Source organism: Dunckerocampus dactyliophorus, chromosome 10 (genome assembly GCF_027744805.1).
Source record: "Dunckerocampus dactyliophorus isolate RoL2022-P2 chromosome 10, RoL_Ddac_1.1, whole genome shotgun sequence".
Classification (NCBI taxonomy): domain Eukaryota; kingdom Metazoa; phylum Chordata; class Actinopteri; order Syngnathiformes; family Syngnathidae; genus Dunckerocampus; species Dunckerocampus dactyliophorus.
Genome location: NC_072828.1, coordinates 15,772,993 through 15,798,334, shown reverse-complemented (window position 1 = coordinate 15,798,334; position 25,342 = coordinate 15,772,993). Strand labels below are relative to the sequence as shown.

The 25,342-nt window shown below is 40.0% G+C and overlaps 1 protein-coding gene across 1 annotated transcript in view; it reads left to right on the top strand.

Annotated features, from left to right (window-relative positions):
- si:ch73-63e15.2 (protein strawberry notch homolog 2) overlaps positions 1-25,342 on the top strand; it is a 77,011-nt gene that overhangs the window by 18,997 nt on the left and 32,672 nt on the right. The window contains exons 2-4 of the mRNA XM_054789075.1: positions 3,071-3,304; positions 3,382-3,470; positions 11,524-11,653. Of these exons, the coding sequence (XP_054645050.1) occupies positions 3,197-3,304; positions 3,382-3,470; positions 11,524-11,653 (327 nt within the window). The 5' untranslated portion in view covers positions 3,071-3,196. The remainder of the gene's footprint in view (positions 1-3,070; positions 3,305-3,381; positions 3,471-11,523; positions 11,654-25,342) is intronic.

The window sequence follows — 25,342 nt, the reverse complement described above, 5'->3', positions numbered from 1 at the left end:
CCTAGTATTAACACAACAAGACTGAGTCACCAATGCTTGGGATTTGTTGGGTCACTCGAGTCCACAGAATGATACACGGGCAAACGGGCTAGTTTGCGTAACATTCTCACTTGAGTTTGCCAAATGGATGAGACTTACAGGATACCATAGTATTGTGTAATTGTAAATTGTAGTGAAAATGTTTGCAAAAATTTTGCTCCGGTTTGCCTACACTGTCTCGGTTTTCATACAATATGCCATGTGTAACAAACTGTTGTATTTCACCCTTTGGTACATGTAAAGCACAGTACTGTGCTGAATACAGTATATACAGTGGAACCTTGGTTAATGAGCGCAGCTGTATCCAACTTCGAGCACTATTAAAACTGCTTTGAGAAAAAGAAAGGAGAGGTGAGCTATTTGTATTTTGTGTGACTTGCAATATTTAAATTGTACTTTATTTACAAAGCACACCTCAACTCAAACAGTGTGCTCATTGTCTTTATGCTATTTTGTGGTCATTTGTTATTCAATACAGGCATGATGTCTGAATTTAACAGTTTTAAAAATACTAAGAGTTGAAGCAAATATTCTTTGGTGGGCTACTCAACATCAGCTGGCGAGCTACTGCTAGCTTACGACCTACCTGTTGGAGACATCAGTGATAGCGTCTTAATACTGGATTCACTACGTGAGACACACAGCTACTGTTTTGAAGACAAGACATAATTATGATAATGATAACAAGGGAGTGGGACTAACCACGTTGCTTGTTTGTTTTGAAGACAAAATGTCATTGTGCTTAAAAAAAGAGTCAGATTTGGAGTCCTGAGACCAGAGGCTAGGTGGAAAATTAGTTACCTAACTCCTGCCAATGTGAGAGTGAGCCAGGCAAAGTGTGTAAATGAAGAAGACAGAAAAGTCTAACGTCAGTGAGATGGAAAGGTGAGCGATCACACACTCTGACATCGATAGGTTTAGCCTGTGACAAGCTGTCATGAATTGACTCCACATTTTACATACTATTTTTCATTCTCACGGTAATAAGGGACAAAGTGTGTCCCTTGTCAACTCAATATGGGACACATACTTTTATTTTTAAATACGGGAAGATTCTGTTTTTCAGGGTCCTGTTGGCAAACCTAGCTGCAGTGCTAATTTAACTGTTATTGTAGTGTGCAATACGAGCCTCACAGTGTTGACAAGTGCCCATTGTCTCGCACAAGTTATGTGTGTTAATGTTTATGTGTATTATATACACATAATATTGCTAATATGCCAGTGCATGAGCCCTGTGACACGAGTGTGGAATACGAGCCTCACGGCGTTAACCAGTGCACATTGTCTCACACATGGAAATAAACGGTGGCACTGTCTACAAAATGCTCCAAGTCTCCTGTTAATTACCATCAACAAACACAACGCAGAGCTCAGGAATCCTGCACCACCAAGAGCTACAGTGCGGGGGTTACACCTGCTCTGCTCTGCTCACTCATGACATGTGGGCGCAACATGCGCCGATCACGTGACCAGTGAAATCGCAATCTTTGTGGTTTATCATATCGCGGTATTATTGCAAGTGAGATTAATTAACACACAGTGTGTTAACAACACAGCAATATATTCACCATACTGTACACTAACTGGAGAATGTATGCAAACCGAGGCTGAATTTTGCCGTAAATTTTCACCCTTATCCAAAAAACATGCAAAATGAGGATCCACTCTATAGCTAAAGCAGTGGCCATGTCTCATGTCCCTGCAGAGCTCACGTAGCCTGAGCATGACAGCTGCGCAGTGTTGTTTGCAAAACACATGGGAACAATAAAAGATGACTTCAATATAAACTCACGCAAACCGTGCAGCCGTGTCCATTGCGTTACTCTTCATCAACAGCATTGATTGTTTATTCAGGCTTCTTGGATCACACACTGAAGACCATGGTACATGTTGAACACATACGTAAGTGAGCAAACTCTCAGTAATTGCTTGTACACGGAGAATGGGTAGAATTAACTAAGCACTGCTTCTTCCTACTCCTATGTTGAATTGTGTAACTGTAATCATGCAAAGTTCATCGTAAACTTGCATGTTTGAAATAAACGGAACTGTTACCATCACCAAGGTAAACAGTATTTGATTGAGCAGTTATTTTCCATCCAGAGAGAGAAGCTCCACATTATTGTTATGCTATACTCGCATTTGGTTATAAATTGCATGAGGATATCCAGAAGATGCCTGATGGGCTAAAATGTGGTTGTACATTCTTTGCTTTGGTAATTTGACCAGTGATGTGCAATTATTATTATTATTATTATTTCTTTTTTTATATATATATTTTGGGGGTATTTCCTTTGCATAGTATCTGGTCTTTTGGGCTTATGAAAACAATCCTGAAAACAAAATGGCCTCTGTGTGTGTGTGTGTGTGTGTGTGTGTGCGCGTGCGCGTGCGCGTGCGTGCTTGTCTGTGTGAGTGGTGAACATTTTGGGTCTCTCTCATGCACACACCAAGACACACAAAGACCCTCTTATTTTGAGCCTCGTGAACTCTATTAAGGTTTATTACCTCAGCTTTGTCCCCAGTGAACACGCCTGCCGTATGTCCCGGATTGGTGGCTGCAAGAGGGAAGTAAGGTAGCCCAGGGTGGGGGGAAGGAACTACACACTAGATTTGTTTCAGGCGAGGAGGGTGTTGCAAAACGATACTCATTGCGAGAGTGCGGCGAGATTGGATTGTTTCAGCTGTCAAACGGGGTGATATTTGTGGGATGTTAGCTGAGCTTTCAGTGTGGAACATCAAAAGAGGGAGTCAGCTATGCTTTAGGGTAATTTCAAGAGGCTTCTCTTAACATATTAGATGTCTTTGACTTTATACATACAGACTGCATTTTTCTCTGGGTGCCGGAGAATCAAAAGGCATCAGTGTGCAAACAACAACAAGGAAACATCAAAGTGAAACTTAACGATAGCCACAGCAAATTATAGGTGGGGTCAGAGTGAAGAATAGTGTATACAAATGTGGGGCTGCATATATTTACATCATTAACACTGTTTCTGTACCCTCCCCCCATCCTCGCTGTCTCTTACAGGTCATGGAGAGCATTTGCCCGTGCTAGAAGTACAATATCAGACACAGCCAGCAGCACAGGGTTGGCAGTTTGGGCTGTAGCATATGTCATCTACTGTAGTGTGGTCATGTGTGACACTGTAGTCTGATGCCCACCCTCCCCTCAGCGCTGGCCATGGACGGGGAGAACTACCTGCATCCAGAAGGCCCTCAGCTGGACAGCAACTTGTTCTCTGTAGCCTCCTCTAACATGGAGGTACGCAGAAGGCCACTTATTCACTTCGTCATCTTCTGGTTCCTGTGCATGACTAATGATCACGTTTTCTGTTTTAGAGTTCGCTATTTGGCACCTCTGGATCCTGGAGGTCCTTCTCTCAGCAGGCGGGATACGGCGTTCACTGCCCTATGCAATCTGGAAACCAGTAAGTTGCTTTTTTACATCAAACAATGGCAGTTGCGGTTGCAGAATGTTTTCTATATTTGACATGGTCATCATAGCCCAGTGCTTCTCAAATAGTTGGGCGGGCCCCCCTGAGGGAGGCACGGCGAACTGGCAGGAGGTGGGGTGGGGTGGTGGCGTCGCAGGGGGGTGCCGTGAGAGGCAGGGAGGACTTTCAATGTTAGTGCAGGCCTGCCAACATGTACAGGTCCTTCTCAAAAAATTAGCATATTGTGATAAAGTTCATTATTTTCTGTAATGTACTGATAAACATTAGACTTGCATATATTTTAGATTCATTATTCATTCATTACACACAACTGAAGTAGTTCAGGCCTTTTATTGTGTTAATATTGATGATTTTGGCAAAAAAAGTAAAGAAAAAACAAAAATCCCTATCTCAAAAAATTAGCATATTTCATCCGACCAATAAAAGAAAAGTGTTTTTAATACAAAAAAAAGTCAACCTTCAAATAATTATGTTCAGTTATGCACTCAATACTTGGTCGGGAATCCTTTTGCAGAAATGACTGCTTCAGTGCGGCGTGGCATGGAGGCAATCAGCCTGTGGCACTGCTAAGGTGTTATGGAGGCCCAGGATGCTTCGATAGCGGCCTTAAGCTCATCCACAGTGTTGGGTCTGGTGACTCTCAACTTCCTCTTCACAATATCCCACAGATTCTCTATGGGGTTCAGGTCAGGAGAGTCGGCAGGCCAATTGAGCACAGTAATACCATGGTCAGTAAACCATTCACCAGTGGTTTTGGCACTGTGAGCAGGTGCCAGGTCGTGAAAAATGAAATCTTCATCTCCATAAAGCTTTTCAGCAGATGGAAGCATGAAGTGCTCCAAAATCTCCTGATAGCTAGTTGCATTGACCCTGCCCTTTATAAAACATAGTGGACCAACACCAGCAGCTGACATGGCACCCCAGACCATCACTGACTGTGGGTACTTGACACTGGACTTCAGACATTTTGGCTTTTCCTTCTCCACAGTCTTCCTCCAGACTCAGGTACCTTGATTTCCGAATGACATGCAAAATTTGCTTTAATTCGAAAAAAGTACTTTGGACCACTGAGCAACAGTCCAGTGCTGCTTCTCTGTAGCCCAGGTCAGGCGCTTCTGTCGCTGTTTTTGGTTCAAAAGTGGCTTGACCTGGGGAATGCGGCACCTGTAGCCCATTTCCAGCACACGCCTGTGCACGGTGGCTCTGGATGTTTCTACTCCAGACTCAGTCCACTGCTTCCGCAGGTCCCCCAAGGTCTGGAATCGGCCCTTCTCCATAATATTCCTCAGGGTCCGGTCACCTCTTGTGGTTGTGCAGCGTTTTCTGCCACACTTTTTCTTTCTCGCAGACTTCCCACTGAGGTGCCTTGATACAGCACTCTGAGAACAGCCTATTTGCTCAGAAATTTCTTTCTGTGTCTTACCCTCTTGCTTGGTGGTGTCAATGATGGCCTTCTGGACAGCAGTCAGGTCGGCAGTCTTACCCATGATTGCGGTTTTGAGTAATCAACCAGGCTGGGAGTTTTTAAAAGCCTCAGGAATCTTTTGCAGGTGTTTAGAGTTCATTCGTTGATTCAGATGATTAGGTTAATAGCTCGTTTAGAGTACCTTTTCATGATATGCTAAGTTTTTGAGATAGGGATTTTAGTTTTTTCTTTACTTTTTTGCCAAAATGATCAATATTAAAACAATAAAAGGCCTGAACTACTTCAGTTGTGTGTAATGAATCTAAAATATATGAAAGTCTAATGTTTATCAGTACATTACAGAAAATAATGAACTTTATCACAATATGCTAATTTTTTGAGAAGGACCTGTATGAATTTGTTGCAATTTGACATTTGTATGCTTCACTGCTCTCCATTTTGTTGCATTTCGCTGGTTTCTGTTCCAATTTCAGTTTGTACAGTACAGATAAATAAATAGATATTATCAGTTTCTCAATAGTATTTCAAGTCGGGGGGACTTATTAACATTTCTGTCCCCCAGTGGCAGCATGACAGAAAATAATTGAGAACCACTGCCAATAGCCAACTCCTCCATATCCAAATAGCAAACAAATATACTTTTTTAGGGGATAGTTGATTGGACAACTAGGGCTGCTATGCCTCTGTAGCCCTTTCATTGTGTGTACTATGTACTCTGCTCTAATGGACAATTTTCCACTTGCAAAAGCAGGTACTTCAAAGTATTATTTCTTGTACCTGGTCATCTGAGAGTTCCTTGATTTGAAGCATTTTGTCTCAACAAAGTAGTCTATTAAAATCATAATCAATAGTTAAAAAAAACATGTTTTCCTACTATCAACCAGACAGGTTTGACTTAATAAATTCACAAATATATTGGCAACGACACAATTTGGAAAGCTGCACATTTCTGTGTGGCACAAACATCTGTATAAGAACAAAGTAAATTGCAAAGTAAATTGAAACTCATGTCAATCAGTCCAGGCCATGGACATACTGAGCTAGCAAGCTTGTTGCTGTATGGAGCAAAATGTCATCACTTGCGCTTGGATGTCATTTTTGGGGGAGGGGGGGGGGGGGGGGGGGAATCTAATACTGACATTAACCGATATCAAATTTTTGTGCCAATATCAGCCGGCCATTGTTACCCATATCACTTTGAGGAAAATCAATGCTAAATGTTGACCCATATCATGGCCCAGTAATATAATGATGATAATAATAAGCAAATACTTCATTGGCACCTTGTGGGCAATATCGTGTAAAAATTCTACCAGGCGGAACATAGTTATGTCCTATAATTAATGCGTTCAACCCAGTGTGACTGCGACCTTAATTCACAATATACTGAATAGTGGTTAGGAATGGGAATCGATAACATTTTTACCATTGAGATTCCATTGTTGATTCTGCTTAACAGTTTGGTTCTTTCTTGATTCTCTTATCAATTCTCATTTGAAAAAAAGGACAACAAACAGGTCGATTAGTTTAGTTTTGAAGTAACATGTCCTTACAAACCCAAAAGTAAAGCCAATTTAAGAGGCCTGCAACTTAGGGCAGGAGTGTCCAAACCACAGCCGTAACTCATTTTTTTATTAAACAAATTTAAACAAATGCGACTTGTTAATGTGAACGGAAAGCGTCTGGAAAATTATGTGCATGCGCAAAAACACAACATTTCACAACATCGAATTTCCGTATGTTTCCAGAAAGTAAAGATTGCTACAATGATGTGCGATACTTTTGATTTTGTTTCCGAGCAGATACTGGGTAAAATTAAGGCTCGTATCAGCAATACCGATCCAATGTGCAAATTCACCTAATGTGTTTGGTAAATTTAAAAAGAAGTGTACAGTCTTTCAAATCATAGCATATTAATTTATTGATGCCTTTTGAAACACTTAAGTATAGTGCGGTAGCGGGGTGATTTACAATATAGCCAAGCTAATATCCAACATCAGAAAAAACAGTATCATATATCTCAAGTATCAAAAGTATCAACATTTTGATTTCAGAATCTATTTTAGAGCATGAAGAGCTAGTATCGGAAGGATCGATATTTCGGTATCAATCCGTACATTGTTAGCGTGCTATCCTTAACGCGTTTGTGGCAGTTTCATGGATTGTGTACAATGGGAGTCAATATTTTCTCAGCCAAATGATTCAGTGTAGGACATTAGGAAGAAAGGGGGCAAGAATTTTGGCCATGGCAGTTCAAAGACAACTGGTTGCTACGTCTGTTCCAAGGTGCGTGTGGGTGTATGTGTGAGGCAGGAATGGTGAGCCATTGACGAGACTGCTTCATTAACACCTTTTTAAAAATCATTTTCGGATGAGAAGAAGAACTTTTGCCTACATCGGCGAGTACCTTTTATCCAAGTCTTACACGATAAACCACGCCTTTTGATGGCTGCCTACATCCGTGAGTACCTCCGTGAGTCTCGGTAGCACGGCAGTACACACGCCTTTCGATGATGTATATGTCAGATATATGCGACCTTACCGTTCATACTGCAGTCTCATGGCATACATATCGGATTTATATCCACATACGAATGAGGCCTGAGTCGCATTTGAAAAAGTCGCAATTGTGCTGCTGACATGAAAAAAAAATCCGATACAGGTCACATATGAGCAAAAAAATCGGAATTGACCTGCAGTGTGAACATAGCCAAAGTAAACGCTGTTTTGCTGGAATACAACCTGCACTGCGCAGGTACTTTCAGACAAAACACCAAAACTTTGACACAGTCTACCCGCTCCGTTTCGATACACGCACACAGAAATCAAGAACTTTGAAAGACAACTATGAGCGAAAGCAGATTATCGTCTCTTGGTCCTGCTCTGTGATGCGCTTTTTTGCTTCCTGCACCTTATTTTTGTACACTAAAGCAACTTAGTTTAAAACACTGAGTTTGATGTTTGTGGAATGCTATGTCTGAAAGTCATATATAAAATAAAAGTATTTAAAATGTGGTTGCTCATGTCAAGTGAGCATAATGGGAGAGCTCATATCATGTCATTTTTAAACTGTGGCCCTCTTCATTATGTAGTTACATAGTTCAGGATTACTATTGCAACAACACATCATCAGTAGGGTAAAACTCTCACGACGGTCTAATCCCAACTCACTTTTCCTATTAGTGGGTGAACAACCTGACGCTTGGTTAATTCTGCTACACAGTGATAATAAGAGCCAACATCGAACCATCACAAAGGGGCGTCGCTATGAACTCTTGGCCGTCACAAGCAAGTTATGCCTGTAGTAACTTTTCTGACACCTGCTTGAAACACAAAAAGTCAGAAAGATCGTGGGTCCCTACTTTTACTGTCTGTACTCATCCTGAATATCAATATCAAGCAAGCCTTTGCCCTTCTGATCAGTTTTTTTTCTGCCCTCAGTCTCATCTTGAATAAAATGTCTCCTTTCGGTGGCCAACAGCCACCTTTTGAAAAGCAAATACAGGAGACCCTCATTCTTCTCCATTGTTGTTGGTTGTTGGTGTGTAGTTTGGACTGCAACGTGGTCTTAACAGTTGCCCCAGTACTAGTTTGAATTGGAACACAGAATGCCCCTGAGCCCAGCTGGAATTGTGTCCGAAAATCAGCATTCGTATCAAACTCTTTCGTTGTTTAACTATAAAAACATGAGACATGGCGGAAAACAGCTACCATGTCAGTCGGTGACTTGAACAGGGTCTGTGCAGCTCTGTACATTTTACCACGGCAACACTGGTTTTAGCATTGTGTTTTATTGGTGGACTGATGTTGACCAGGCAATGCTTAAAATGCTCGAAACATGAAATGCATACATTATAACACACATGCTTTCTTTCTGTTAGTGTTCAGCACAAATTAAACATGTTTAAATTTCAATTTAAAACAGTAGGGGGAGCTCAGGAGCCAATCTAAAAAAATATACCTTATCTGTGCTTTAATCTTGCACCCGCTTTAGCTTTATGACCTCATAGCTAAATGAGAGGTGACTCTCAAAGGAACATATGCGCAACCACAGGAGAGCTTGTGTAAGTTGCGGTAATACCCTACGCATCGCAACACAACTGATGAAGTGAATGCAGTTTGTCAGGTCAGGATGATGATGTCGTATAAATAGAGCTGAAGACGTGTTTGAGACGTGTTTTTACTCTGGTTTTTACGTTAGCTCAAGAGAGCTCAATGTATGTGGTTAAAACTATGCAAAAGAGTTTTGCCAACAAAATATCCTTTTGTAACATGCTGTTATTGATGTGAACTGAGGAATGCTAGATATACCACTTCACTTAAACCTGCCTTCTTACTGATTGACACTGCCTGCAGCCAGACTCTATGGATGATTGCAACCTGTTGATGCACGGATGTTTCAAATTTCATAATTGCGCTGGCTGGAAGGAAGTAAGGATGACGGTTTTAGAGTAAAGTAGCAGTTTTATGCCAGGTTTATTATGTTATGTGAGTCATGTTGAGTCATATTCAGACTTCATGTATTATTATTACCACGTTCATAGATGGTTTGTGAACACAAGCGTTTCTCACAAGAACTTTACTGAACAAATGTAAAGTTGCAGTAAGGAGCACTTTTTTTTTTCTTCAGGGCTCCTCTTGCAGTTGTGAAGTGTAACTCATATTTACACCAGTATGATATAAACCATACAGATTGACAGTGATAAGCTTGTTTTAGTGTAGAGTGGATCCTACACAGTAGAAAACCCCAGTTTAGAGTCCCCAGTTTGGAGTCCAACCTAACCTTCCAGGAGTAGTAACCCTCAGTATTCATCATCATGTGTGACATGTCAGCAAATAGTGTGAGACTTCAGCTCAGTGAGCACCCAATGTGTTGACTGTGTTGGGGTCGGCAACCTTTACCATCAAAAGAGCCATTTTGCCTCCTCTTGCAGTAATAAAAAAAAATGACACAGCTTATAAACTCGTAAATGTTGTAATATTTTTTCCAATGTTACCTGTCACAGCAACAAAATTCAACAAACAGAAGTGCAGCTTGCACGTGTAGGACTACTCTAAAATAATTTACACACTGAACTCTGTAAGCCTACTGGTATGGTTCCCGTATTTGTCTATCCATCCATTTTCTATGCTGCTTATCCTCATTAGGGTCGCGGGGGTATGCTGGAGCCTATCCCGGCTGACTTCAGGCGAGAGGCGGGGTACACCCTGGACTGGTCGCCAGCCAATCGCAGGGCACATACAGTATAGACAAACAGTCATCCACGCTCACATTCTTACCTTTTAGAGTTCTTCTAAAAGAAGATCATTTAGAGTCATCACTTAACCTAACATGCATGTTTCTGGAATGTGGGAGGAAACCGGAGTACCCGGAGAAAACTCACGCACGCACGGGGAAAACATGCAAACTCTACACAGAGATGCCCAACCGGAGATTCAAATCAAGGTCTTCCCGATCTCATGACTGTGTGGCCAACATGCTAACCACTAGGCCACAGTGCGGCGTTCCCATATTTGTGTAAAATTAAAAGAAAATGTAGCCAACTTTAACATAAAAAAACACTACCTGTACAGTAAAAAAAACAATTGTAATTGTACCAGCCTGAGCCTGGATCAAATTCAGTTTCCTGTACAGCGTCAGAGAATGGATTGTGTTGGACTTTGGAGGTTTCACTTTAGTTACTCAACACTCAAATAACCAGTTTAACATGTCTGATCATTTTAATGTGCAACATGGTTTGTGCAAGCTTTTCACACACCGGCAATGCCCACCAGGAGCTCAATGGATGGCTTAAATAGGCAGTTGTGAAGTGATGATGAGGAAGAACAGTTGATCTGTGTGCAACTACAGAGAGTGAGCGTTGGAAATAAAAATGTAAATCTATCTTGTACTATCTTGTGCCAAGACCTCTGCTGCGCTAATATCACTGTCATATTGTGTGTCATGTGATGGCTTAAGGGCAAAGAAGGGGATTTCCAGGGTGGGAAAAATGTTTCCATTTGTTTTATTGCAAAATGACACAAGGACATTGGCTCGATCTGTCCCAACATCGTCACGTAATGTTGATTTTTTTTTTTTTCAATTGACCCATGTTTGATATTTTCAACAATAGCTTTTGACTGTTTTTTTTCCTCCATGCACTGGTTTCTACTGTACTGTTATGTTAAACATCCCATGATCTCTGACCTGTGCTCGAGGACACAGGAGACAAATCCTGCAAATAGATTTGACCCCGGTTCCTTCTGAGCCTAAGCTATGGCACGTGATTGGTAGACAAGCAAAGTGGGAATGCAAGTTCAGTTCCTCCCGAACAAAAAATTTAGTTTGATCATGGGTGTGTTCATTCACCTTCTTCCAGTTCTTTTAGTAATGACATAATGTGCTGCACTCACACAAGGAATAATTATTTTTGGTTTGGTCCATGAGGTCTTCAGAGCTGTGGCTAATCTGGTGTAAATGGAGAATGGTGGTGAATGATGGTCCTTGGCTCAAAACAGGTAGACTTTTCCTCAAGTTGTTGCACACCTGCAGTCGGATGTAGCCTTGGGATGAAGATTGACAACATTATTAGAAAACTAACCCCTATCTCTCTCCTTTAGGCAATACCACTTGAACAGCAGCAGCGCTACAACCGCCACTACGCCGGATGTGCAGATTGACATGTACTCTGCATTCTCCGACATGGATTTCTCCTGCCTCAATCTCCCCAGGAATGGTGACTTCTCCCAGGTTGGTGAATAGAGCTCTGAATTTTTAAGTTTCTTCCTTGCGTATCAGTTGGACAGGTCTTGGCCTTTCATCCTGGCCTTTTCTTCCCGTGTGTAGTCACCTTGCCTAATGTACCATAGAGGCGACTGATTAAAGCCTTGTGTTGTCTAGACAACCACAGTACTGCCTACCCCATTCATGTCCACGCATGTCATCACTGGGACGCTGTAATTTAACATTCTTCTACACTTTGATTCCTGGGCCCCCAGAAGTCATGTCCTGTATAAACCAGTACTTTGAGGGTTTTTTTGACCTTCAGGCTGAGGACGACGCTAATCCTTCATTTGCATTTTCTATTGGCTCTATTTCTCTGATTGAGGGCCATTATTGAAGCACAAAAGAATAACAGGCTGGCTGGTCTCTTCATGAATTGCCTGTCTGAACAAGTCTTTTATAAGGGCTGTTTTTTTCCTGGTCTTCTCAAGTCTATACAATATAGCCAAGAAGAATGTTAGAAGTCCCATGTTATAGTATTTTAAATAAGAAGTCCCACAACAGTGTATTGGAAGTGTGTTGACCAAAATGTGGCCTTGATGGTGGAATTTAGACAGTTTAAAAGTGCTTTTCGTCAGCTATAATGGGAACATGCCGTTTTGTGTATATACCTTCATGTGTGTGGCTCCAAGAAGTGCTATTGTGCTCCTTATCCACTTTTTACATTATGCTCTTTGCACTTGTCCAATGTAATAAATGCCATTAGGTACAACAGCGTACATTTTAAGAGCAATATCATGCTTGGTTAGCCCTGAAGAAAAACACAAACGTCCAGCTTCCATGTCTGTAGCTGACTGACGGATAGTTGGCAGATTTCCAGGCTTCATTTTAAGATGTGTAGAGAAACCTGCTGGGTTTTTTGGGGGGTTTTTTACTAAGTGGTGGTCAAATACATGGGGCATGCTCATTAAGATAGGGGTGGGTCGGAGGCAATGTTATGTCTTTGAGCGCCCCTTCTCTCAAGTTGAGCAAACAATTGAGGGAGATAATAGATTTTTACACCCTTGGTGCTCATAAACAGGCATTCTAGACACACATTCTAGAACATCATTAAAACGTCACATTTGAATATTGTAGTGGGGTAAAAAAAAAATAGCGGGGGCTCAGAAGTACAAACCGTGGCTTCAATGGGTTTACTAGCCGACAAAAGCTGGTATCTTCAACGATGGTAAAGGACTGGTCATCCAGCACCATCATTTCCATGATAAAATCACACATCGCTTTAGCCCTCGGGTCATCTCTGGCAAACTTTTTATGCACTTTTCAAATGCCTTGGCGATAGGAACAAGTCCCAGGCCCTGGATGCAATGGCGATGCTGGCGTTTCATGTGGCTGATAAGATTTGATATGTTGAAGCTTGAAGTTTTTCCCCTCATTGCGGAATGTTTGCCAAGCATTTGGCAAAATGTCTCAAGTCCCACACAATCGACGGCATATTTATTTACCAACAAGCTCAGGGGAAATTGCAACAAGTAGTTTGCAGCACATCACAGAAAAGGAGTGTTTGAGTTGCTCACATTAACCCACGTACAGCAGAGTACGGGTAATCTTGCCTCATTGGGTCTTTTTTTTTTATCGGTTATCAGAGATATTTTTTATCCTTTTTTATCAGTAGGACGTCATAATTCCTCATATCAGCTCGATAATTATCAAACCGATAACCCCTGATTGTAATAGAATTTAACTTAGTCTTTTTCACACTGTCTGCTTAAGTCTGTTTTTGTCCTTTTCTGTGGCATAATGGAAACAAGACTGTAATATGACAAATGAGCAGAGAAGTCCTTTGATGACAGAAGTCTACAGAATCTCTCTGGGAAACTGGTATTTAAATATCAGTTATAAGGTCTGGTTTGTTCCTTCTTTTTTAGCCTGTTTAGCTAAAGGCCGGAGTCTTGATGATTAATATATTCAAGCCTCTCTGGTGCCACTTTGCTTACAACAGAATGCACAATTACACACACGCACACACATGCACACACACAAAAGCAACACACACAAAAACAACACACACACACCACACACACTCGACTGAGGATCCCCACTTATACGATGACACCATGGATAGGCGCCACACTGTCTATGAGCGTATTTTCTCTGTTTTAGTATTACAGTATATTATACTGATGTGATATCATGGATTCCTGGAAGCAGGGTATGTGTATAATGGACCCCATTTGTTTCACTAGTGACAAACCTGAACAGTAATTGGCGTGCTCGGTCAGCTTGTTGAGAACTCATTTGTGGGCAGCTTTTAAAAGTATATGAATTCCTGTCAACCGCCCTATGGATAAGATAATGTTTTTAACAGATAGATGTTTAAATAACATCAGAAAATCAATTTTTACTGTCTGCACCTGTCTTGTTGATGCATTTCTAGTTTTATGTTTAAGGATTTTGTATTTTTTGCCTACAATGCAAAATAAATGCCGCCTGACAAGTTAAGTTGTATTTGCATGAATAGCTACTTACTCCCTTCTTTTTTGTTCACAGTAATTCCTTTATTTCACCTTTTAGCAAAACTAATTACAATAGCAGCAGTATTATTGGTGAGCCTGAACAGGAAAAAGGCAAGGGTATGAATATAGAGGGGCAACTGGCTGTTTCTAAATATAAAAATCATTAAAAAGTGGACCAGCCCAATTAAATATAGCGGTAAACAGCAGGGTGTGTGGAGTGGCTGTGTCCGAGCGCAATACTGTTTACACTACAAATGCGGTTGAGTTACACCATGTACAGTAAAATGGGCCTGACTGCCGGTAACTCTAGTCACTTACCAACAAAAGCATCATTTCCTGAAAGCTCCTCCTCCAATCCTCCCTCTCCCCTCCTTTCCTCTGCTTGCTCGCTCGCTCGCTCACTCACTCTCATGCCACCTTTTTGAGCACTGAGGAAACTAGTGCACAATCACTATGACATATCAGTTATCGCAAATACGTTGATGGCCTTGCGCAGCAGGAAGCATGTTTTCTTATTGACCGAAGCCTCGCCTTCATTGTAGGCAGATGTGTTGTGTTCAACCAGAGGAGAGGAGCCATTAAAGGGCTGAGAGAGTTCCACTGGGTTCTGTAAGGTGAATAGGTTAAAGCCAATGGACCAGGCGGGTGCACTCAGGGCTTCATGGTGAAGCAGAAGGGTGTATGAGTGTACATGTGTGCGTGTGTGTTAATCCCCCTCGAAGCAGTGTTTGGACCGATGTCTCTCATGCAGTTCTGGACTAAATTGTATTCACAGCTGGGACGGCCACTTCCCAAGGTACTTGAACAATTTTTTTTTTTCATTTGTCAATATGAGGCTTTCCCAAATTTACGGTAAAAAATGGACGATTTGTTTTGGGACACATTATAAATGCAGAAAGCGATTTTCTTCATTGCGCTGCTTCTTGGCGTTTGATTCATGTTTGTAATAAATCCATGTCTGCTGTCTTCTTTATATGTGCCGTATACATGGTTTCCCCTAGGTTTACAGCTTTGGGGGCCCGATTTTGACAGACTCATTAAAGTAGCCGAGTCATTGAATGTAATGCGATCGCGCCTCAACAGTTATGGATGATAACCATCACATTTTAGGAAATAAATCAATAGAAAGACAGAAGAATCAACAAAGTCAAAACCTGCTGCATGCCTGCTGAGATAGAGTACTGTCATATGATTAATGTGATCAGTCCTACCGCCGTGGGCGATATGTAAGAAGAAGAAAATTTTAACGGTGTGACCATGTAAAAGCAGAAATGCTGTCATGGAAGTAAGATTGCTAAAGGCTAATTTGTTTACTGAAAGCACAAGGAATATGTTCTATGAGAAATGTATCCTTAAATGACTTCTGTTGTGCTCTGGCACTATATAGAAAAAATGATAATATAATGGCAGGATAAACACTGGTATACTTGTAAGTCAATATTATAGTAATACATGATTTATTGTGGTATGCTTGGAAAACATTTCTAATGCGCCTTGAGTTGGAAAGGTTTGATGATGTGGCAGCAGGGTTTGTTTGTTGATTGAGATTGAATGAGAACTATCAAAGTGACTATAAGAATAGCTGTGCTTTTTGTGTGCATGTCATCCTTCTTGAGGACCTCATAGGTAACCATTTCATAACCTTATTATAGCTTCTTGAGTGACCTGTGAAAATCAACTCAGATGTTCTTACGGCGTTCCTTTTGCGGCTTTCACAGGAATTGATTTGTTATGAGTTGACTAAGTGTCCATAAGTGCCTTTTGCCAAGTGTGATTTTTTTCTTCAGACACATTAAAAGTGAAAGATGGTAATGACGTCCTAGAGCAAGTCTGCCCAGTGCTCTACTGTCATCCCCAGCCATAAACTGTGACAGAAATTGTCTGTCTCACTCATTGTATTCCGGTAAAAGCAAGAACCTGATATCATGTCAGGCCAAGCAGCACTCGTTTTGTCTGTTTTCTGTTTATCTGTGCACTGTCAGCGTCTTTGTCCTCATGTGGTTAATAGGATTTACGCAGACTTTGGTCTAGAGTCATTTCACCACTACACCCCAAACAATATATATACATTAGATGGCCTATGACTTTATGTAAGACAAGTTGTTCTTTAATAGTAAAATTAAGTTGCAGTCCGGAATGCCAGCAGGCCAGCAGGAAAGTCTCTTGACTGGCAAAAGTCAGTTTCCTGGTTTTAGTTAAACCTCAACCATGACCTATGCATGCAGCTTACAGGAAGTGAGTAGACAACAGTAGTGGTGATGAATAGTTCATAAGGGGCAAATGGCTTGAGTGTGCAGGGGTGATACAGGAAGGGTGTTATTGGTGGAATTTTGCAGTCTTATAAATGCACTTTGTCATTCCTCCCTAGTCATACTTAATGCACTTAAATTGTCACCGATTGTAGTAGATCCCTCTAATTCAGTGTACAAGATGCACTGAATGTTCTGTGCAGTACTTTTCTTATCAACTCCGAGCCTCTCTGAAACGTGCTTAAAGGTCTGTTATACAAAATGGACTTTTCAGTGATGTTCTAACAGTGCCATTGGAGCCTACTTATGAGCACCAAACACACCGAAAATCTACCATCTCCTGCACTTGTTTGCTCCAGTTTTGAGTGAAAACTGGTATTTTTGAAGTTAAAGGTTTTCATGGCATCATTTGTGGGCACAATTTTGCCTCTGACCTGCTCCTAGGTAGATGAGTCCACCCTTTGTATATGCCCGCCACTCCATGGAGGACAGCTTTTATTTATAAAAAAGCAGGCTGCACTACACATCTTAAATCAAACTCTGGAGTCCTGCCAACCTTGTGTCAGTCAGCTACAGATGTCGAAGATTATAAATTTGATCTTTTTGATTTTCTTCAGTGAATAAGCAAACCTAGTGTGATGCTGCTGTTAAAATATTACTGTAATGTTAACACTGTATCTCACATAACTATGCTAGTCTTGCTAGCCCTCCTTAAAATGTCTAAAATTCTCTTAAAATCTCCTAAAATGTCTAAAATACAACATTTTGAAAGGTCTTAAAAATGTACGAACATTACCTTTTATTTGAAACAAATGCATAAACTTTAGTCTCGCTTTAAAACAGGGGGATCCAAACTTTTTCCCATGAGAGCCACAAAGTGAAAAATGATTGGTTGCAATTTCCACGTTGGTATTTTGGAAAGCAACACATGTGGATATGCTAAGAAGTAAGGGTGTCACGAGGCACTCAGTTCACGACACGAGATGATGCACGAGATTGGGTCTACGAGGACGAGACAAGATTTTAACATTACTTTTAAGAAAAGTACAATGAAAAAACATAGGACAATATATGACTGACAAAAGGGCTCACTCAGTTCATGCTGTTGTTCTGTGGAACAAATGCGCCAAGGTGCTGAAACCAATGCACAGAGTGAAGTCTCTTCCTGCCTGTTTGGAGGCAAGAGACGAGGAAAACAGACACAAATGCACATGCAAATATATGGAGGCTGGCAAAATTATAGACTTTGTGCGATTTAATTAATTAATTTATTATTGTGTCAGTCCAAGTGCCCACGAAACATTTTTCTTCAGAATGAGAAATCTTGTCACGTTTTAATCTCACCACATCTTGTGACACCCCTACTAAGAAGTTATTTATATATTTCAAGTTAAAACTCAGCTTTGTGATATAGGTGAAAAAGCCTATTGGGATGAACTTCACTCTTGGTTCTTTTTTTCCTTTCAATTTTGCTGTTTTTTTTTATATTCCAAATATTTCAACTTGCTTCTGAAATAATATTCGCAAATGTTCTATTTTCTTCTTGTAATATTATGACTTCATTCCCATGATATTTTGACCTTATTACCATAATATTTTTTTTCCCACCACCTGTTTCAAAAATAACTTTTTGTTTGTTTCTCATGATATTACGACTTTATAAAAAATTTTTTTTAAAATATTTCAACTCTATTGTACTAAAATGGTATAGGTTTTCCTCACAATATAACAACTTTATTCTCATAAAATTGTGACTTTTTTCTCTTGACTTTAGTCTCATGAAAGTACAACAGTTTTTTCCATTTCTGCTGTTGTTGTTTTTGTTTGTTTTTTGTTTTGTTTTTAGAATTTTCCTACTATTTCAACTTTCTTTGTTGTTTTGTTATTTTTTTTCTAATATTATGACTTATCATATTTTAACCATATGCTACTAAGATGACATTACCATATTTTCCGGACTATAAATCACACTTTTTTTATGGTTTGGCTGGTCCTGCGACTTATACTCCGGAGTGACTTACATGTGTTTTTTTCCCACACTGACAGCCACGAGAGGGCGTTCTTGGCTTGTGTGCCAGTATATGCTACTCCTATCACTCCTGTACCACTGTAAATACACAATATAAACATAAACGTATAAAGACAACTGAGAAAGATGGAACACAAATGCACCCAAAAAGAAGATCATATTCTGCAGATTACAAGCTGCAAGTAAACTAGTTATGTTATGTTGTTTAGGCTATAGTTATCTGGAAAATATATTGATAATTACGTTAACAGATGCCCTTTTAGCCTGTTGTTCTCCATTTTATTGTTATTACTATAACTTACTTGCCTTTCAAGATGCAATGTCTGTTCTTGGTCTCTGAGAAATTTTATAAATAAATTTCCCCCCAAAAATGTGACTTATACCTGTGCAACTTATACAGTATATGTTTTTTTAAAATACGGTCTTTTATTCTCGTAAAATTATGACTTTTTTCCCATTAGAATAGAACTTGTTTTATATATATATTTTGACTTTATTCTTGCAAAATTTCAGCTGATTTTTCCATTTTTGCTGTTGTTTGTTTTGTTTTTTTTTTTAAGCGCAGGCTGCATGCTGCGCGTTAGACACCCCTGCTTTAAAATGTTTTGATTTTTGACACTATAACACTATAACAACTACTGTGCATGTACTGTGGTGTGTTACGGTGGAGTTCAGCAGCGGATAAAATTTAACAAAAGCCCACCGCAAAGCCAAATTCTTTACTATAGATGACGTTTTTGACAATTTAGTTACCTGAATAAGCTATGAATGAAGACGTTATGACTGCACCGTTGCGTCGCAGCTAGGTTTCATCAAGGTTTCATATCATGTAAAACAAATAGACTACAGCAGTGGTTCCCAAACTTCTTACAGTGGCTTACGCCTTTAGACATTTGGTCTGAAGCCATGCACTCTCTAATCCTGCACACTTAAAAAACATAAACCTTTTTATCTTAATGAACTTGAAATATTGAACATAATTAATTGGTTAATTAATTGGTTTTATAGTACTTACGGGTAAAAACATTTTTTTATTATGCATGGTCACATTTTGATAACGTTTCACATGAGCACTGATAAATACGTCACTAATCATCCTATATATGTTTTATTCCAGTTTAATGTTGGTGGCCTGCCATTTGAATGGGTTGAATTCCAGCTTCGCTTTTTTTGTCCACTCACGATTGCCATGGTTTATGTTTGCATATTCATAGCAAATTGAAGGGGAACGTTAAACAATCATGATAAAGCAGTATCCAAAGTACAAAACACATACAAAGATAAAGTCTCATTTTCGGGGAATCCCTACTCCCAGTGGCAGGTTTTCACCGCTGTGCAGTGCGGGGGTGGAAACACCAATATAAATGAAATCTTCAAGATGAAACACTTAACTCTTAAATAATCATCAAACTTACTTATTTGTTCATATGATGCAAACAGAGCAATGAACAACTTCATTATCTGTCTCTTTTCTGTGCCGTGAGGTGATCAGGCACACTTGTAATTCTAAATGGTAGGCGCTAATTGTTTTTCATTTTTATTCCCGTGCCCCCATGACAATTGGTGTACCCCTGTGGGTACTCGTACCCCGCTTTGGCAACTTACGGACTACAGTGTAGTTAAACATTGCCTTAGTTTGGGTTTTTTTTATGATGATGGTGGCATTTTTAACCACTTATTCTTGGAATTTCTGCCATAATGAGACATTTTTGTTATTTGTCTGCTACACATGAAGCACAACTGCAGTGTTTTTATCCATGTGGGCTGTGACAACTGATTATTTATTTCATCACATTTCACAAGCGCTCATGTTGGAGGCATGTGACATCTTTGATCACATCTGACATGCTCCTGTGGTTGCCAGCTCATTGTCATGGCATTTTAAGATCACTTCTTTCTTGGAAAATGCCTTTTTTGGACATTAATTGTCCTCTTTTGTTTTCATGCAAATCTCTTATGAGTTGCTGATGAGTGTCCTGACATAGACATTTCTTATATTTACGGCTGCAGCTATCGAATATTTCAGGATTCGGGTATTCTTCTGAAAATCCATTGATTAATCGAGTAATCGGATAAAACATATTTTTGATTATTTGAAGAGCCATTACAAATACACACCAAAAAGACGACATTTCACTTAATAATGAACAACATGAACAACAGTTTTATTTCTTAAATTCACACTATGCATAGGAACAAACTGTATTTATCCACTATGCTCAGTGGGCGCTTGGACTATCATGTTTAAAATGCTATTTATTACCTCAGCTGCTTGCTCGGGACTACTTACGGTGCTTTGTGGATACATGTATCCAACCCAGACTGTAACAATTTACTGGAACAGGAGAGTAATAATAATTAGTTCATTGACATTACTAAGACTAAATTAAATATTACATTGCATTGATGGCTGTGCATTCATGAACCCTTAATTTTGACAATTTTTAAAATTATTTTTAAGATTTAGATTTTTTTTTTAACAGTGTTCAAACTACCATTAAGACATACTTACTGTAGTGGAGCGCATACTGTATTTTATCCATCAACCAAGAGAGTGAGCCACACACTTCCTTGTTCCATGACACAGTATTGCCAGCTAGAAATGACTAGCTACTGATTAGTGAGCTCAAATGTTTTTATTTTCCATCATCTTAACTCACAGCGCAGTCTTTTTGCAGATTAAATAAACCCTGTCTGAAGTCACATTACCATCATAATAAACTAGCCACATTTGACAATCAGTGCCCTCCACGCGGCTAAGTAAGGTACGTTAACGTTCGTCTCACTGATTTGTGCTGCGTTAAATTTACCTTGTCTCGGGTATTCCGCTCCATTCTGTGTGTCTTCGGAGATGATGCGATATCGAAAATGCACTATTGTGGTATGTAAGTGCTGCGTCACAGTGTTAAACTTGCTGTTTAGCCTGAAATGCTCCCACGTTTTACACACTTGATGTTGTTTTTCTTGTCTTTCGTCGCCATGTCGTTTTCTCTCACCTCTTTTGATCCTTCAATAAACAGCGCTTCTTCTTCTGCGTGGAATCGTTTCACCCCTAGTTATATTTAAGTTATCTTCATTATGTTGTTCTACAGCAGGGGTCGGCAACCCGCAGCTCCGGAGCTACATACGGCTCTTCAGCCTCCCTTGTTGTGACACCCTTTGCAATGCTTAAATATTTTTGTTATATTGATGATGTTATTTTTTTCCGAGTGGGGAAAATATGAATTTTTGAAACAAGTTAAAAAATATCCAACTTTCTGTAAGACCGTGAATGCGTCATTGCTAAGTTGTGACTGGTGATTGGATAAGCGTAAAGAACGGAGGGGAAGCTGGTGTTTGCTTGCCTGCCTCATGTAGACATGACAGAGATGTCTTTGCCCGCCGCGGTAAGCTAACCATTAATTTATCAATTTATTTATTATTTTAATTTGTCACGGACATATTCCTTTGTCTTCTCTGCCAACAATTCTGTCTTGCCTATATGCTTGATATGTGGCGAGAAACAACAAAAAACGTTCAGACATTTTCAGAACAAGCACCTATTTTTTGAAAAGTAGTAATTTATTTCAAAGTATATCTACACCTGTAACAGTGGTCATCCCTGCAGCGTTAGCTAGTGAGCTAAAGACTGTCAATTCACATGCCATAACGTACTATCACAAGCCCACTAGTTGGCATCCGTTACACACACTGTACTTACTTTTGTTGTATTCTGTTGTAACAGGTAAAATTGAGAAAGATTAGAACTTAAAAGGTTTATAAGCTATTATGTTTTGTGGTTCCAGACATTTTTTTCTTATGTTGGCGAGGGGGCATCATGGCTCTTTTGATAGTAAAGTTTGACCCCTATTCTACAGGCTCGAAATTTGACTGATGTTATTTTGGGAACTCCGAGTGGGCTTGAAAGCAGCAAGCTGTCCACGACCTGGTTCACTTATATGGGCCACAAGTACAAGTTGCTGGGCAAGCTGCGGGTACTGCGGTTGTCTTGGGATAGCCTAACATGGGACAGTTTTGATCTGATGAACATTTTCTTTAGCCACGACTGCTGCTACAAGATCAGGAAGAAAGCAATATTGTGGAATTGATTGATTTTTAACCCTGTCGTGAAGCTACTCGAGGAAAATGGAGTGTACTATTTGTTTGCAACCAGTAGAGGGACTGTTTCTTCAGTCTTACTTAAAGGGACTGGTTGCAGCGGACTCCTCCAGCTGCCTTGAGGGCGGCAAAATGTATATGTACTGCTATCATTATGTCTTCCTGCTTTGGGTACATAAGCTACGCCGACGTAACACATGCATTAGTTATGTTTGTTTTCAGCTAATAATAGCGATGTGGTTAAGTTTAGCAACTAACGTTAGCTATCATTGACCGTACAGTCGTTCTTCGCTCCATCACGGTTCAAACATCCCTCCCTCGCTCTGCTGCGGCTTTTAAAAAATTAATGAATTAATAAATGATCGCTGTTTTGTGGTTGACTATGGCCTATTATTAGTAAAAAAAATATTGTAAGACTACTCATATGTAGCACTAGGTGTCAATAATGTTACATTGATGAGACATTGCCTTACATTATATTATCTTAACACTGCATGGAGTCAGCCATGGCATGTCAAACATGACCTAGTGAAAAGGACTTCGCCTCCCCTTTCGTGTGGAAGTGGTATGTTTTTGGCTACTTCCTTTGGCCTTCTCAGTTTCAAACCTATTCTTAAGTTTTGAATAAATAAATTGAAGGTTAACGAGTTAGATCGATAGCTTGCTATTGTTAAAGCGGCGGTCTTCTATTGTGTCACTTCAGAGATCCCATAAGTGTGGTGTAAACAAAGCTGCCAGCAGTATTGACAGAGTGATATCCTGTACGGCAGGTTAATGTTACACTGGCTGTCCTGAATATCAGTCAAGTGACAAACATCATAGTGAGGATGGATGATGGCCGATGTTGATCTTTTTTTTAATGCCATGTGATCGACCCACATTACGTTCGAGGAACAACAAGGAACTTTCCCAATTCTAACGCGTGACGTATGTGTTATTATGCTTATCATGTCTACTGTATTAGGTCACATGAGAATAAAGTTGACTATGAAGTGTTATTTCATGTCCACAGAGCTATAATAATGTTAAAACCAAGTTTAGAAGATCATAAACAGGTTTTCTATGCTCTTAACTACAAAAATATTCCATTTATTAATATTGAATTCTACTTTGTGAAAGTTCACTTATCGCAGTCTGGTCTGGAACCAATTAACCACGATAAACGATACAATATTTATGCAGTTTAACTCGTAATTGTGGGAGAAATCTAGACTTTTTGTGTACAGTGTGTTCTTTTAAACCAAATATGCTAGCCACTGGTGTTGGTCTTATATTTTTTGGTTGGAAAAAAAGGTTATCTTGAGCCAGTTTCAATCAGTCTCTTTAACTAGTTTGCATGGCAACCACTAGAGCCATGCAGACTTCCTCTATGGCAACTGGCTTTTCACAAATTGGCTTCTTAATCAGACCTCAGACCAAAATAGAGGTTCAGAAAATTAGGAAGGGGAAAAAACAAGAGACATCAGTGAAATCAGTGACTTGTTTCTCAGCCCTGGAAAGCAACTAAGCTGGCAGTGTGTAGGCGGGGGAAGACCTGAGCACAGCCTGTTTTGTTTATTCCTTATGTGGTATAACCACTCTATACCAAAGAACTTGCCTCCTGCCCCTTTTATACAGCCTGTTCAAGGTGGAATTCTTCCTCTTTTTTACTCGGTTGGTGTTAGTGGCACAAGCACGGAACAGGCGAACCGGTACAGAGCTGAGCAGTACCTCTGTAAATGGTGAATGCCAAAATGGCAGAACGGGTTTTACCAAATGCTGTAGCTAGACAAGTATTTATACGGTACGTCATCCCAGACGAGGGCTCTGACATTGCCACACTTCTAATTCAAGGTTTCCTTGTCAGTGTAGAATTATCCCGCCTTTGCCGGATTATTAAAAGCAAAGACGGCTTTTGTTATGGCTGTGATGAGGACTGTTGTGTCGTAATTAGGTGTAAAAGAGGCACATGACCCCCTGTCTTACTGTCTTCTTCCGCCTGTGAATTGTAGTTCTCATGAAGTAATTCTTTGATGTTGAAGTTACACCCACTCTCGGCTTTTGGATAATAGTTGGTACATCAGGAAATTAAAGACACAGAAGTTGTTCTTGGAATGGTGTGGGCATATTGACCCAGAATAAATCTAATCTATACACACAATAATTTACAGTTGTGAATGTACAGTATACAGTTGTCCCTCGTTTATTGCGGTTAAGTGATTTCAGACCCGGCTGCGACATGTGAATTTTCTCAAAGTAGGATTCAATATAATAAAAGGAATATTTTTGCAATTAGAGCTTAAAAACCTGTTTGACTTTCTAAATACAGTTTTTACCATTATTAGAGCCTTGTAGACATAAACACCCCTATAGTCACCAGTACACTCCTATTAATATTTGTTTACACCACATTGCTACAAGATCACTGCAGGGGCATAAGAGACGCCCGCCGCACATAGAATATAGCAAGCTACCGAGCTGACAAGTTAGCTTCCAATTTATTGATTTGTAAACCTAAGGAAGTGGAGAAGTAGGACAAAATAAGAAGCCAAAAAACGTACCACTTCCACACGGAATGGGAGGAAAACTTTTTTTCCACTCATGTCGGGCATGCCATGGCTGAGTCTATGCACTGTTAAGATAATGTAATCGATGTAATTCATATCTATCCAAGGAAGGGTTTATGACAGCGCCACCTTGTAGTGTATTTGTCAGAAGAGTAACAGCACAGGCAGCACAGTAGAGGTGCATGTTTTGACAAATTTTCCTGCTTTTTTGTGCAGCAATTCAGGAGCAGAAGGGTTAGCTGACACAAATAAATACAGTACATGCATGTTAGTGTTAC